The 14051-nt window shown below is 37.5% G+C and overlaps 1 protein-coding gene across 1 annotated transcript in view; it reads right to left on the bottom strand.

The window, feature by feature from the left end:
- Positions 1 to 14051, bottom strand: part of PLD5 (phospholipase D family member 5) — a 189583-nt gene that overhangs the window by 66367 nt on the left and 109165 nt on the right. The window contains 1 exon segment of the mRNA XM_050893661.1: positions 3927 to 4095. Coding sequence (XP_050749618.1) covers positions 3927 to 4095 — 169 coding nt within the window.

Raw genomic sequence — 14051 nt, 5'->3', positions numbered from 1 at the left:
AGAAATGAACAGAGCAAATAAATCAAGAAATTCTAACTTTAACTTCTGCTTTTTAATACAGAACAGAGAAACTCAAATGCTCTCCTCAAATTCTTCTAGCAAAACAGCTAATGAAAAGGGAGGGAATGTGCTTTCATTTTAAAACCTCTCCTTTTTAAATTTCTTTTCTATGCCTCATCTGTACCAGCGGCATCGGGGAAATGCCACCACCTGAAGAGAAGAGATGTTTGTGTAAAGATGAGCTTGCAGAAAAGAAAATACGCTGCAACCTCTATAGCTGATTGTAGCCGATTTCTGCTGGTAGCTGTTCGGTTTGGAGATGTGCTCTTCTTTGTACTTATTTGCGTTTTTTAATAATTGTCAAGGACGGGTACTTAAGCTCTGGCACTAACATTTGTTCTACCAAACAAATCACTTAAGATCCTTGGGCAATGCATGTCTGAGTGACACACAACTCATCATCAGAGATTCATTACAAAGCTGGACAGCTGGCTTATATGAGACATATTATCAGATGGAGTGGGAGACTTCTCCCATCAAGCCATTTGGGAGCTGCACAGTAGGTAGGTAAATAGAGATAAAGCTAGAACCATCTATTTTTTATGTGATCATTGTAAAAATCAGACGTGGATCTACCCTTCGATCATCTTATTGTCATCCAAATAGCCATCCAGGGAGAACTGTGCCATACTCACAGCAATACCAATAAGCCATGATAGCATTAGTTTTTATTTGTGAAACATAAAATGAAATTTGTGAGGAAGGACTTGCTGGAACTATAAAAGGTCACTCTAAATTAAAGTTTCTAAACATGACATGAGCCAGAGGAAATGAATTGTGAAAATCATGAAATTGGCATGATCTTATGCTGTCTTCACTGCAAATGAATTAAAAGTTATCCTCAAAAATTGTGTTTCCGTTGTTCTCTGATATCTATAAACATCACATTGCCACAGGAGGAGTCACATGTTCACATTCTGCAAAAATCTCAAAGCCTCTACATGCCAACTACCCTGCTATCTTGAAAATGCACAGATGACAACACAAAGTCACCAAAACACAGGGTTTTCTTCTGAATGAGAAAAGCAGGTGTAGAAAGCCTAGTCAGTATTTTGCCAAACAAATATTTGTTTATTGACTGCTTAAGCTGTAGAAGCACACAAAACACTGGAGCATCATGTGTTTGCATTTGGAGACTCCAATTTAGCAAGACTCATGAACTCAGATGGCTGAGCACAGCAGTTGTGACCTGGACAGCTCAGTCAGCAATGACTGTTTATTTAGATTTATAACAACAAAACATGGACAGGCAACTGTCAAGGACACTAGGCAACATACCCACAAACAAAAATGAAGAAAAATACAGCAGGAAGTTCTGCAATTTTATATATGCACATGTGTACATATATATGTATGTCCAATACACATTTGGACAAAATGGACACTACGTATACATATGGATGATATGTATATTGGGCATATATATATGTATGTGTGTATATAAAATTGCAGAATTTCCTGCTGTATTTTTCTTCAGTATGTGTATTGGACATACGTGTGTATATATATGCATGCAAGTAACTACACAAACACATACAGAGAATGTAGCTAAACCTTGTAACTAATTTAACTAATTAAGAAAAAGCAATCTAGCCTACTCAGCTTTTCTCCTTCAAAAATCCACATCTGTTGAAGTGCTCTTGTAGAGAATCTTGCTTTGCAATATGCCTTGAATATTCATAAAATGGAAATTGCTAGTTATACAGCAGGATGTGGGTCCATATGGAAAATGGTTATGTCCTTAGTTTCTGATAAAACAAGAATAATTCAAGGAATGACTAGAACTTACTCACTAAGCACCATACTACCTGGAAGTTTTGCGTCTCACCCCCTTATCTTTCATAATGCTTCTGCTATTTTGGGGCAAATTTCCCTGAACTCAAATTGTAAAGACTTGAGGACATTTGACTTATACTTCAGAAAATTACTAGATTACAATTATTGAAGCCTCTCTGAAATTTCACTTCCATTTTACAAGTGGAGAAAGCAGATGTAATGATACGAGTTTTCTCCCTTCCCTTTCACACACTAAGCTTTGTGTACATTCTCTGGGGCAGCGATTTGCTAAGAAACACTGCCTCTTGGCAATTTCTTTAGCAATTAGACTAGCCAATAACAGTATAGTGTTTTAGCATGAATAGACAAGCTTGACAGAAAGATCTATCAGCTGTTCAGCCCACAATGCTGTACAAATGAGGAAATGACTGGAATATTAATTGCCTTTAAACAGAAGTAATTACTCACTTTTGTAAGACTACTAGCAGGCAGAAATACATAATTAGAATAGAATAGTATGAAAAATGTTTCATTTTTCTGGCTTTAACAGTACATTTGAGGATGAAAGAGCAAATCCACTTCTTACACGTCTCTTCTTCCTTTCCCTACTCTGACATTCGGCAATATCTTACAATTTTTACTTTGCATGAGAATGTGGAACAGTGAACAGGTTTGATGCTTAACTACTGAAATACCAATTTCCAGTTAGCTATTTTTGTTCTCTGTTTGGGATTTGTTAGGCTCTGCTGGTTTTGAAGCAAATGACATGTTGAATTTTTTTCAGACAAAACATTTGTAAAAGATTCATGCACATACCAATTCATGCACATCCTAAAAACATCTAAGGCACTATCTCTTTGAATTCATCTGCTTGAATGACAGTACATGGGTTTGAAGTTTCTTAGGCAATAAATTTAAATAAAGCTTAGCTGCATAATTACATTGTGAAAAATCTCAATATTTTGATATTCAATAAATTTATCCACATATTCCAATATTTATAAAGCATTCTAAAAGGAAGGGTTTGCACTACATTTTCCATTTGGCTGCTCATCTCAGATTTTCACTCTTTTAAATGGACACACAGCAGATTTATTCTGAAGAAAAGTTAATGTATGCGGTTCAACTAGGCTACAGCCTCTTTCAAAAGAAGTAGAATCCAGTTCATGACTTGGAAACACAAGCTATTTCCAGTACTATCTTTAGTTGCTTGGAATACCAGTCTTTGTCTATCATCTACCAAAAGGCATTTTTTTAATGCACAGCATCAGCAGAACTAGACAGGAAAGTGAAGAGTTTATGACATAGTATAATATAGTTGATTCCCTACAGTTGCCTGGCTGTCATTTTAACCCCATTTCATGTCAGCTGAGTGGCTTCTTTCAGCAAAGAATCCATTTGGTGGAAAAGAGAAGATACTCTCAGCCTATCAATTCTTTGATATCTTAGTTTCACAAGTGATATTAGAGTGGAAACCTGCCCTTACCATATTTCTAAGAGGATTGCTCTCAAGAATAAAGTGTTTGTTGGCATAGCATCATTGTAATGCACGTCTGTCTCATTCACTATGATTTATGATTTTTCCTATTGCTCTTAATTGGAGAAGTCTTGAACACTGCTCCCTCCCAAGATTCATTTTGAAAAGGTATGAGAAATCATCTGATACTACATTGTTCTTTACAAGTGGAATTCTGTCCACCTATTTGGCTGCAGAATTAATCCACATGCTTGCTGTTTTACTTCATCAGTTGCACCAAACAGAAAATAAGTGTATAGATTTATGGATATTCCCAAATTATGGATGTGTTTATATAGGTACAATTTTGTAAGTTTCTTAAGATTACACAACGACATCCTTTCCTAAGATGGAAGTGATATGAATATGTGTTGGATGTATTATCTAGTCCAAGCGTGCCTCCACTCTCAGAAAACTATTGTATTGGCAGGAAAATCCCCATAAGAGAATTTTTTTTTAAACTACCCAAAGAAATAGGTCTGCTACAGGAAAGGGCTATAGTTCTAAAAAATTAATAGTGAAGCAACAAGAACAGATTGTTAAAGTCCCACCCTTTTGTTAGGCTAGAACATACCTGGCATGCTGATGGATGACTGTGATTGAGGTCCCACTGGGAAGATACTATGTCAACAGACTTTTCAGCCATATTAAGCAAATTCATCCAGCCTTGGAAAAGAGACAAATGGGATGGTGCACTGTCTGAATAGTTGATCCCTTCAGGAATATTTTCCACAAGAGCAACCCTGAGAATAGATAAGGAAAAAATAACCACTTAACAAAAGCACTTTTCTTTATTAAAAAGTTCCAAATTGTAAAGAATGTCAGATTTTGGGCCTGTGGTTCAACATCTGCTCCCAGAGGCTCTCAGCAGCGTGCCACCCCGCAACTCACTCTGAAGTTGCTGACTGTCATGCTCCACACTTCCCAAAACAATAAAATGTGGAAATGACCTACTGTTAATGTAGCAAAGCCAATTAAGCTTTTGAAGCTCTGCAAAATTAGCTCAGACATGGAAAAGCTTACTTCTTATAACACAGTAAGTGGGAATCAGTCCTTAAGGTGAGGATGGGAAGAATGAAACAATCTCTTCTTGCTTTGCCACTCTCATCTTTGCATTTAATTTCTTCTTCTCTCTGAGCAATGTGGTAAGACGTATACTCCCTGGCATTCTCTTAGGTCTGCTTTTATGGCTGACATTCTATTATATTGCAGTCTCTATATATGAATTCTCCCTTTCCAACTGCTCTAAGCTACCTAATTTTTCTGCTTTTGTTTACCTGTGTAAGGCTCTATCTGGGATCCAGTGGTTAAGAAAAGAAGAATTATGCCCTTTTAATTTCCTGTTCTTTTTGGAAGGCTCCTTGATCTTACTGTCTACATTATTCAAAACACTTGCAAATTACATTACATACATTCACATGGATCCAAGAAGCTAAACAAACATTGTAGTAAACTGACAGTTCAAAATATGCTCCTCTGCTTCAGGGAAATGATATGTTTCATTCAGCATACTGCCTCACTGCTAGATTTCCTTAAATTGCAGCAGGTAAAGCTCCTCTCTACGCTCAATAGAGGAATCTTAAAAATAAACGCAAATCAAACAAGTTTCCCAATTCTATCTTTAGGTAAACAGACAAAATTTTCAACTTATCCAAGTAGCACTTCTATAAGTGCCCCCAACATCTGCCACTTTTACTGTGAATCATACAAACCAGATTTAGGAAAGCTGTAGCAGGGACTTGGAGAATACTCCTTTTCATTGTATCCAAGTACATCAAGTATTTCCAGACTGTTTCTGTACTTATTAATAGCATTAATTATCAACTGCAGCAATATGAATATAATTTGTAAACTTTTTAAAAGTAAATCATTAATACAAACCTCTAGTGTAAATGAGAACTGTACACTTTTTGACTGTTAGAAAAACAGATTAGCGCAGTATCTTCTATTAATTCAGTTTATCCTGCAGCGTCACATGGAAACTTTTACAGCTATTTCAGAATATCGAGCATGTTTGTGAAGTTAACCCATTAAAAGACTGAAGATTAGTACTCTTTAACAGTGTAAAGAAAACCCAGCAAGAATTGTGATAAAGTAAACCTGTGGTAATTATCACATTCTTACTCTCCTGGCCTGGCAAAAAATCCCCCCCCAAACCAGAACAGGCACAGCTCCTCCTTTCATTAAACATTCAAGTATGTTCTCTTATTCCCTAAAATCTGTCAAACAACATACATATCACTAAGCTACAATTACCGATGACGTTCTCCGCAACATACTTTGAACACACTATTCTATTGATTAACATTAAACTTAACTGCATTACAGTAACAGAATTGTAACACCAGTAAATTAACTGTAAAAGGTTAAAAACACAACTTGATTTTTTTAATGTCTTCAAAGTATACTTTATTCTAAACCATTCTACCTACCTTGTTTACAAACTTTTCAAAATAACTAGTGCCCTTATTAGTCTATTAGCAATGCCATACTTTTTAAAATAAACTATTTTACTCTAACACTCAAGGTTTTAGACTTATTTCTGCTGCACCTAATCCTGTTACAGAACTTAATAAAACTTTTGTTAGATCCCTTGAAAGCCTGGTTAGTTCTTATTCAATAGTTAACGTTACTAATCATATTGCGGCTCTTAGCAATGTCCATGTTCCCAGAGCTGGTTTATGGAGAGCTGTAGGATGGCCACCTTCAAAGAGCAAGACATCAAAGCACAGAAGATAAAGTGATCTCTACAAGGACATAAAAAAACCCCCCAACAATTCAGTGGCAAAGACGAGAAATGAATCCGTGTCTTTCTGGCCTCTTCCATCCACTACTCAATCACACATAGATACAGGAGAGTGTTATTCTGAATATTCTCCAAAGACTTTGTTCATATCAAATGATTATTCAAAAAAAAAAAAAATCTATCAAATGTGGTTCTGATTTACCTAGAATTTAAAAGTGCATATCACTCCCTTAACACAAGATGTGACCAAAATTTCTCAACATTAGAATATTGCCTGACATACACAGTGTTTTCTGGTTGAACCTGTGTAAATGAATATGCAGGAGCCCACAAAATAACTGACAGGATTGAATCTGTCACGGTCACTTCCAGTGGCTTGTAGTGGTGTGTCCCATGGGCTGTACTGAACTGCTGTCTCACTGGAAAGCATTAGCTAACTTCCATTCTTCCTATCTCTGTCTTTGGCAAGTTGAAAGCTGCCAAAAAGGTAACACTGTCACAGAGTCACAGAAGAGCTGAGATGATCTGGAGATCATGTAGCTCAACCCCCCTTGTCAAAGCAGGGTCAATGACAGCAGGTTGCTCAGGACATTGTCCAGTCAGGTTTTGAATATCTTCAACATCTCCAAGTCCAAGAAGCTTAACATATATTTGAAACTAGGGCCCTGATTCAGCCAAACAGCTTATTTCTGATGCATTCACTTCACGTTGTTTAGGTCCAAAGTAGGGGAAAATATTATATCTATATATCATAAACCCAGATTTCAGAGATCACTGGAAGCTATACCTTAAAGAGTAATGCAGGAAGAGCTGCGGATGTAGGTCATTGCTCTATAGATACATTTGGGTACAGATACCATCAAGATATGCAAAAAAGTTGGGCTCTTCCTCCTGTTTCACAGCTTAAAACCATTTACTTATTCAAAGAAAGTAGCAAGGCAAATTTGCTGGGCAAAAGGAAATTCATCTCCCTCTTAAAAGGGCCCTTGTCAGGGACAAGGTGCCTCTTGGTAAGGAAGTTTGTCCTGACTGTTGGGCTGAACTTGCTTTTCACTAGGAGATCTTTTCAATCTGCATACCATTCAGCAGGCTACAGCACTAGCACTAAATAAGGAATGTGACTACACAGCTCCTGCCATTTTATAATTTGGGTTTGATTATGTAATAGAAGCCAAATGCATTCCAGTTAGCGAAACTGTTATTCAGAACAGATATTATCTGTTAATATATTTCCTAGTCTTTTGTTTAACCAAATAGTAAGTACTTCGTGTTCTTTAGCAGACAAAGACATTTCATCTAGCTAGGGCACTAGTTAAAATGTTGTTTTCAGAGTTTAGACTTCCCTTTAATAATGAGCTGATTCTGCCAAAAACCCCTAATATATTCCCCTACCCACTCAAAAACTCAACACGAAGCTCAGAAGTTAAAAAAAAGTCAATCACCAAGTGTCTAAACTAAGTGATTTTGCCTTCATAATCTTCCCTTTTCCTGTGGCACAGTAGCAAAGTTCCAGTGGTTAGTCAGAAGAGTTTTGTTAAACCTTCTGTGCAAAAGTTTGAGTTTGCAAGCCCCAATTCCATCAATAAAACCTAAACTTAGCTCTCATTTTTGTTCCAATATGACCCACAAAGAGGTTTTTAAAATATGGTATAACACAAACTTCCAGGAGAGAAGGTCATTCACAGACCTTGAGAAAGATCAGACATGGTGACATAATTTATTCTGCAAAAATGTCATATTAACAAAGCAAAACAGAACAAATGTAGCATGGCGATTAAAACAGATTTTTCCTATGCTCAAAATCATTAGCAGATAACCTTATACCTGTTGGATGAGATGTCCTTCCCTTCCCCAATCTCCTGGCGCTCTAAGTATTTTATGTGATTAATGCCACCATAGGCTAGCCTCTTCAGTTATATAGCTGAATATTCTCAAACCTATTTCACACAGACTGAGAAACCTGAAAGTAATGTTACATGATTTCTGTGAAGTTAGAGAGAGAGACAAGGGTCAGAGCTGAGATTCAAGCTCCTCTACGCTAACAGAAATGTGGTAAGCAGTGTAATGGTATTTAATGCCTACCAAAGAATAGACCTTGACCTCAATAATAAGACTTTTCTGAGCTCAGCTATATGACTTGCATTTAGCAATTCCAAGTGAATTCTGTCCCCAGCTAAGGATTCTTCTTCATCTTTGACAGTTCTTTGGTCAGAAAGCGAGAAGTTTTGTTTCTGATCTCACACCAATTTTTTCCTCTGAAGGCAACAGAGATACTTGTAATTTAGTATCTGGGTTAATTAGAGTAGAAAGAGGGCTAGGGCAGTGAAAATAGGCAGAGGCTATAATGTCTGTCTCTTCAATAAACTTGAGGTTATTGGCAAAAATTTATAGCTCGCTCTGTTGAAAAGTTTAACTGCAACAATTGCACAAGTATAAAAGGAAAGTTCTTTTGATAGTTCAAACTTCACACCATATCAAAATGATAAACTGTAGAACATTATTCACTCCAGTTTGTCTCAATTCAGTCATACACTAAAGAAAATCCAGGTCAGATGCACTTGAGTGTCTCTACAACATCTGAATTTACTCACCATTAAAGGGAAGAAACATGATAAGAAAACACTGCAATGATTTGTATGAGACAATAAAGAAATGAAAGATGAGCAAAGGCTATCTTTGTCATAAGGCTGCTATATTTCAGACAAGGGAGAGAAAAAAAGAAAAAGAGAAAAAAAAAAAAAAAGAGGAATAGGAAAGGTGCATGAGTCCTGCCCCTACACCAGGGTCCTAGTTAAAGATACCCTCTTGTGACCCCTCTCTCTTTCTTAATCCAGAAGCCCTGGAACCACCAGCCCCTGCCCTGAAGGACCGCAGCTCCTCACAGAGTTCCAGCTCCTCCTTTGTTATAACCTCAGAGTCTTAATATCCATTCAAAACCTACCATCTTTCTCAGACCAGTGCTTTCAATTGAGGCTTTCACCATATCACCTTCAAGCCCTCCACTTCCTTCTACACCATATCACTCCTACCACTCTTCTCCCTCAGATCTACTCATTAGCTGTCATGCTGGCCAAGACCATCTTCTCTTTAGCTCCTCAACAGAACCACAGCTCCAGCTCTTGTTTCTGAAAGGGATTAAGAAATATCCTTCTAGACAGGGTATCAGTACTATTCCAAAAACATGCAGAACAAACTCTCTTTTCTGAGTTCAGAGAAGAAGTGTCCTAAAGAAAGAGAAAGTACAGCACAACTTATCAATATACTTGGATATCCCCCTTACAGTCAGTGGTAAGGATTTGGAAGATCCTGTCCTGGTTTCAACTGGGATACAGTTAATTTTCTTCCTAGTAGCTGGTATAGTGCTGTGTTTTGGATTTAGTAGGAAAATAATGTTGGTAACACACTGATGTTTTTAGTTGTAGCTAAGTAGTGTTTATAGTAAGTCAAGGACTTTTCAGCTTCTCATGCCCAGCCAGCAAGAAGGCTGGAGGGGCACAAGAAGCTGGGAGGGGGACACAGCCAGGACAGCTGACCCAAACTGGCCAAAGAGCTATTCCATACCATATGACATCATGCCCAGTATATAAACTGGGGGAGCTGGCTGGGAGGGGCGGATCGTGGCTCGGGAACTAACTGGGCATCGGTCAATGAGTGGTGAGCAATTGCATTGTGCACCACTTGCTTTGTATAGTTTAATTCTTTTAGTATTACTACTGCCATATTATTATTATCATTATCATTGTTTTTCATTCCTTTCTGTCCTGTTAAACTGTCTTTATCTCAACTCACGAGGTTTTTTTTCCTGATTCTCTCCCCCATCCCAGGGGTGGGGGGGAGTGAGCGAGCAGCTGCGTGGTGCTTGGCTGCCGGCTGGGGTTAAACCACGACAAAGTGCTACAATTCTACTTGAGATCAGACTCCAGAGCATACAAGTATGCGGTGTATTTGGATTATTAAATGGTATATCCAGTAAAGAAAAATTAAACTGTGCATTATATGTAATATTTACTCTGTAATTAATTACATCTAATTCTTCCAGTATAAGAAGTTACAAAATCTGCTAGCTATCAGATACTTATGCTGTTGATTTCAATTTTAAATAAAATCTGTTTGACCCATTGAAGTAAATTCATGACAGAACACACCAGTTAAAAGTGAAATGGAGAGCAGATAAGACTGAATTTAAAATGGACTGTGAACTCAAACTAAGTACTCAAAAGCACCAAGATTATTAGCATCTAACTGAGAATATCACAAGCTCTATAACAGTCCTCTAATGCTGACAATCTCAACTGGTGAGGCACATGTATGTGTGTTTGTACAGATGCATGCGCCTGAGTATATGTACACTGCAAAAGCTCTTTGCTGACATTTACTTGTCTACTTTTTGAATTTTAGTCACAAAGACTTTGATGTCCAGAGACAAAATCTTGGGATGCTGAATGCTTGGTTCAAGACTATGCTTTGAATTAGATCTGCAGTGAATGCAGATAAGTTCAGATTTATGCTATTAAATATATTTTTCTGCGGACATGAAGTGTTGGGCTCCAGGTACAGAGCTTTATCTGAACATTTCTGAGTATGTGATAGAGCAGACTAGTGTGATGTTTAAACTGAAAAGCTGCTCTCAGTGCCTGCCTGATGAATATTTATTTTCAACATGATTCCATGCACTCAATGATACAACACTGCAATGAGCGTATTAACACTTATTAAAAAATCAAACTGTGCTGGAATTTGAGAGACACGTAGCGCCAGTCTCTGTTTTGAAGGAAGATTCTTCATCTCTTGATTGTCTTTATATTCAGAATCTGGTAACCAGTCATGAGATATGAGGGTAAAAAGGTAAAAACCTGTTGTATAGGAAGTCCAACTAGATGGTCTAAACTAGATTTCCTAACTTCCCTGTCCCTGGACATGTGAATTGCAACCTAGTGGGATAAAAGGGGAGTGGTTTAATAAGGTGGATAGTGTGCATGTAAATGGGACTACTAGACTGTTGTATTGGAGCATATAATGAAACAGAGCTATGGCTACAGGGTGCAGCAAAGCAACATTCCTTCTAGCCATGCTGCCTTAAGCCAAGGAGGCACTTACTGGTCCTGGGCTTCTGCTCTTCATCACAGCAGTCAGTCAGTGACTCCTCAGTCATGCTACTCACCTGGGCCAGTGTTGATGCCATCAGAGCACCCTAACACAAGAAAGGGCCACAGCATTTTACATTACAAATGCAAGACATGCAGATAGTTTGCTAAGTAACATGTAGCTAGAGCCGGTTAAGCCGTCCTGCCCCTACTGCCAACAGTTTGACAGATCGTCTAACCAGTGGCCTAAATTCTGTGAGTACCATCAGTGACCAGACTCAGAAGACACAGGCCCCTTCAGCCAAGTGAGTGGCCTGATCCTATTTCACATGCAGCTGCAGGAGGTGGCTGTGGCACAAGAGTAGGAATAAACAGCCCTGCCAACTTCAAGTGCTCACTGAACTCGAGCCTTAAGCACTTCAGTTAACGCCTAAAATTAGAAGTTGCCTTTCAGCTTTCCCCTTCTATGGCTGCCCCTTCTTTGCACTTAGTCTCCTTTCAATTTTTCTTATCAGTCCACAGAAGCGATTGAAGTATGCTAACCATATACCAACACATATTTTAACTCCTCAACACTTAGGCATTTTTATATTTTCCATGATCAACTTGGAGATCACTTTGTTATTGCTATTCCCACATAATTGTTTTTGTGCCCACTCATCACGATGTCTATAAGCCAAATATAGTGTGCAGATATGCACAATGCATCCATCAAGCTTGGCAGATTTTACGTGCCACATTCTTGGTTGGTACAATATAAAAAATAAGAATTTCAGTCAGCAGCTATGTCAGTGGAACAATATTGGGTTTTACCAGTTGAAGATTAGACTCAATTCTCTGGGCCTATAGAATAAATAACTAGAAGCACTCCAGGAAAACCTCTTCTCTTTGGACTGCCCAATGGATTGTTACGTAAGAAAAAGATGATTCCCTCCCTCTCATACCATCATCTTCAGAAACAACGTACCAACAATAAAACCCTACTGTTTCAACTTCCCTCAAGTGATGAGCAACACAATATTTGTGTTGTAACACACCACAGACACATAAGTTTCAAAAGAAGGACCCGCTATACAAAAACACAAGTCCTCTAGGGTTTAAACCTTGTGAATGATTTCTAATTAAACATATTTTAGGTGATAAAATGAAATATACACAGTTGTATTTCAGATGCAACCTTCCGTTCTTAAAGGCAAAAGTGCATCCAAAAGAGGGAAAGAATTGACCAGATGTTTTACAATGTCACTGGGGACAGTATTTCCCCTGTACCAAAGCAAGTCTGAACCTTAGTCAGAAATTCAATCCAGCCTGCCAGGACCATTTTAATACTGGAACTAAGATAGCAGTCACATAAAGTATCAAATGAAAAAGGAGCGCAGACATGGGGAGGAAAGAAAAACACAAGAAAGAATAAATAGCAAACATTAAAGATCTTCATTTGTTTGTACTGACATGACTCATTTGCCTCAGTTCAAAAAAACATACAAATAAAGTGCAACTTCGCATTGAGCCTTTAAGTAGCCTTATTGATTTTCTTAGGATTTTCATATGTTTGATGCAGACTTCGGCATTTTCTTGAATTACGCAGGTCAGTCCAGCTCAATACTGACCTCTTCCCTCCACTATTACACATCCAGGCTCACACCAAAATAATCTTTATCAACTGCTCCTTGCTCCGTAAATAGGATGCTGAAATGAACGTTGTTGATTCCATTGTATAAAAACATTTAGCATCATTAAGACTCAATAACAAATCCCTCATAAAAGAAGAAAAAAAAATTTAGAATGCAATTGAAGGGGACAGACAAAATATGTGTAAAGACCCTTCTGGAATAAAGATAATGTGGTTTTGCTTCAGGTGCTTTGCTTTAGGTTTCTAGCTCTGTTATTTTAAGCCTGAACCACAACATTAGCATACCTGTCAAAAAATACCTAGATAACTTAGATATTTTTAGATTATTTCAAAAGCAAATTAATATAACTGATTATTAAAGTCCAGTCATAAGTAAGCAAAATAAAGCTGAGAACTAGCAATTGCTAACAGGTATCATCAGCTGAGACCCTGAAATCTCTCTTTACCAGGTAGAACTAACATCATAAGAATGCAGTGGACCAAAGAAATCTTTAATGTACTGAAGTGACTTTAATTGACTGTTAATTTACTGAATAGATAGGATGTGGAGTTTGGTCCACTAGACTTCAATCTGGCATTTCTCAGCAATTCAGCAAAGAAGATATTTCACAGGTCCTGAACACACAAACCTAATTCTTCCAGAATTAAATGTAAACATTGAGCATAAACAAAATGAAAACATTTTACTGTAACTTTTCACAATCCTATGATAAAGCCCGGTATAGTCACAATTCCTAATTTCTCAGAACAATTTCTTCTCTTTTTTATACCTTCTGCAACCATTCATATACCTACAGACCAAACAGATAAAAACCTAGTATGTCAGAACAATACATGTTTTATTGAATAATTGTAGGCATAATTATAAATATCTCATGGTGTCTGATTGGGACAAGAAATATATCAACACCAGCTAAGGAAAAATACAATATCAAGCTGAGCAACCAAGCCATCAAACCAGAAATGAGCATACCTACATTTAATAAAGGCAAGTGTAAAAACGTAACAAAATTAAAATCTATATGATAGAGGCCTTGTGCTACTCCTAATTTCAATTTTGTATATGAATTTGGCCCATGAAGAGAAAAGAACCCAACTTAATACCAGAAATTAACAGTAGATTAACTACAGACTTAATTAAGGCTGGTTTGACCAGAAAACCAATACGCTATCCCAATGAAAATCCTATGCTTTATGGTCCCAGCTTTCCCATCTTCATCCATGACAACTACTGCC

Source organism: Gymnogyps californianus, chromosome 3, assembly GCF_018139145.2.
Source record: "Gymnogyps californianus isolate 813 chromosome 3, ASM1813914v2, whole genome shotgun sequence".
Taxonomy (NCBI): Eukaryota; Metazoa; Chordata; class Aves; order Accipitriformes; family Cathartidae; genus Gymnogyps; species Gymnogyps californianus.
The sequence above is the reverse complement of the archived record's forward strand: the minus strand, read 5'-3'. Positions and strand labels throughout refer to the sequence as shown.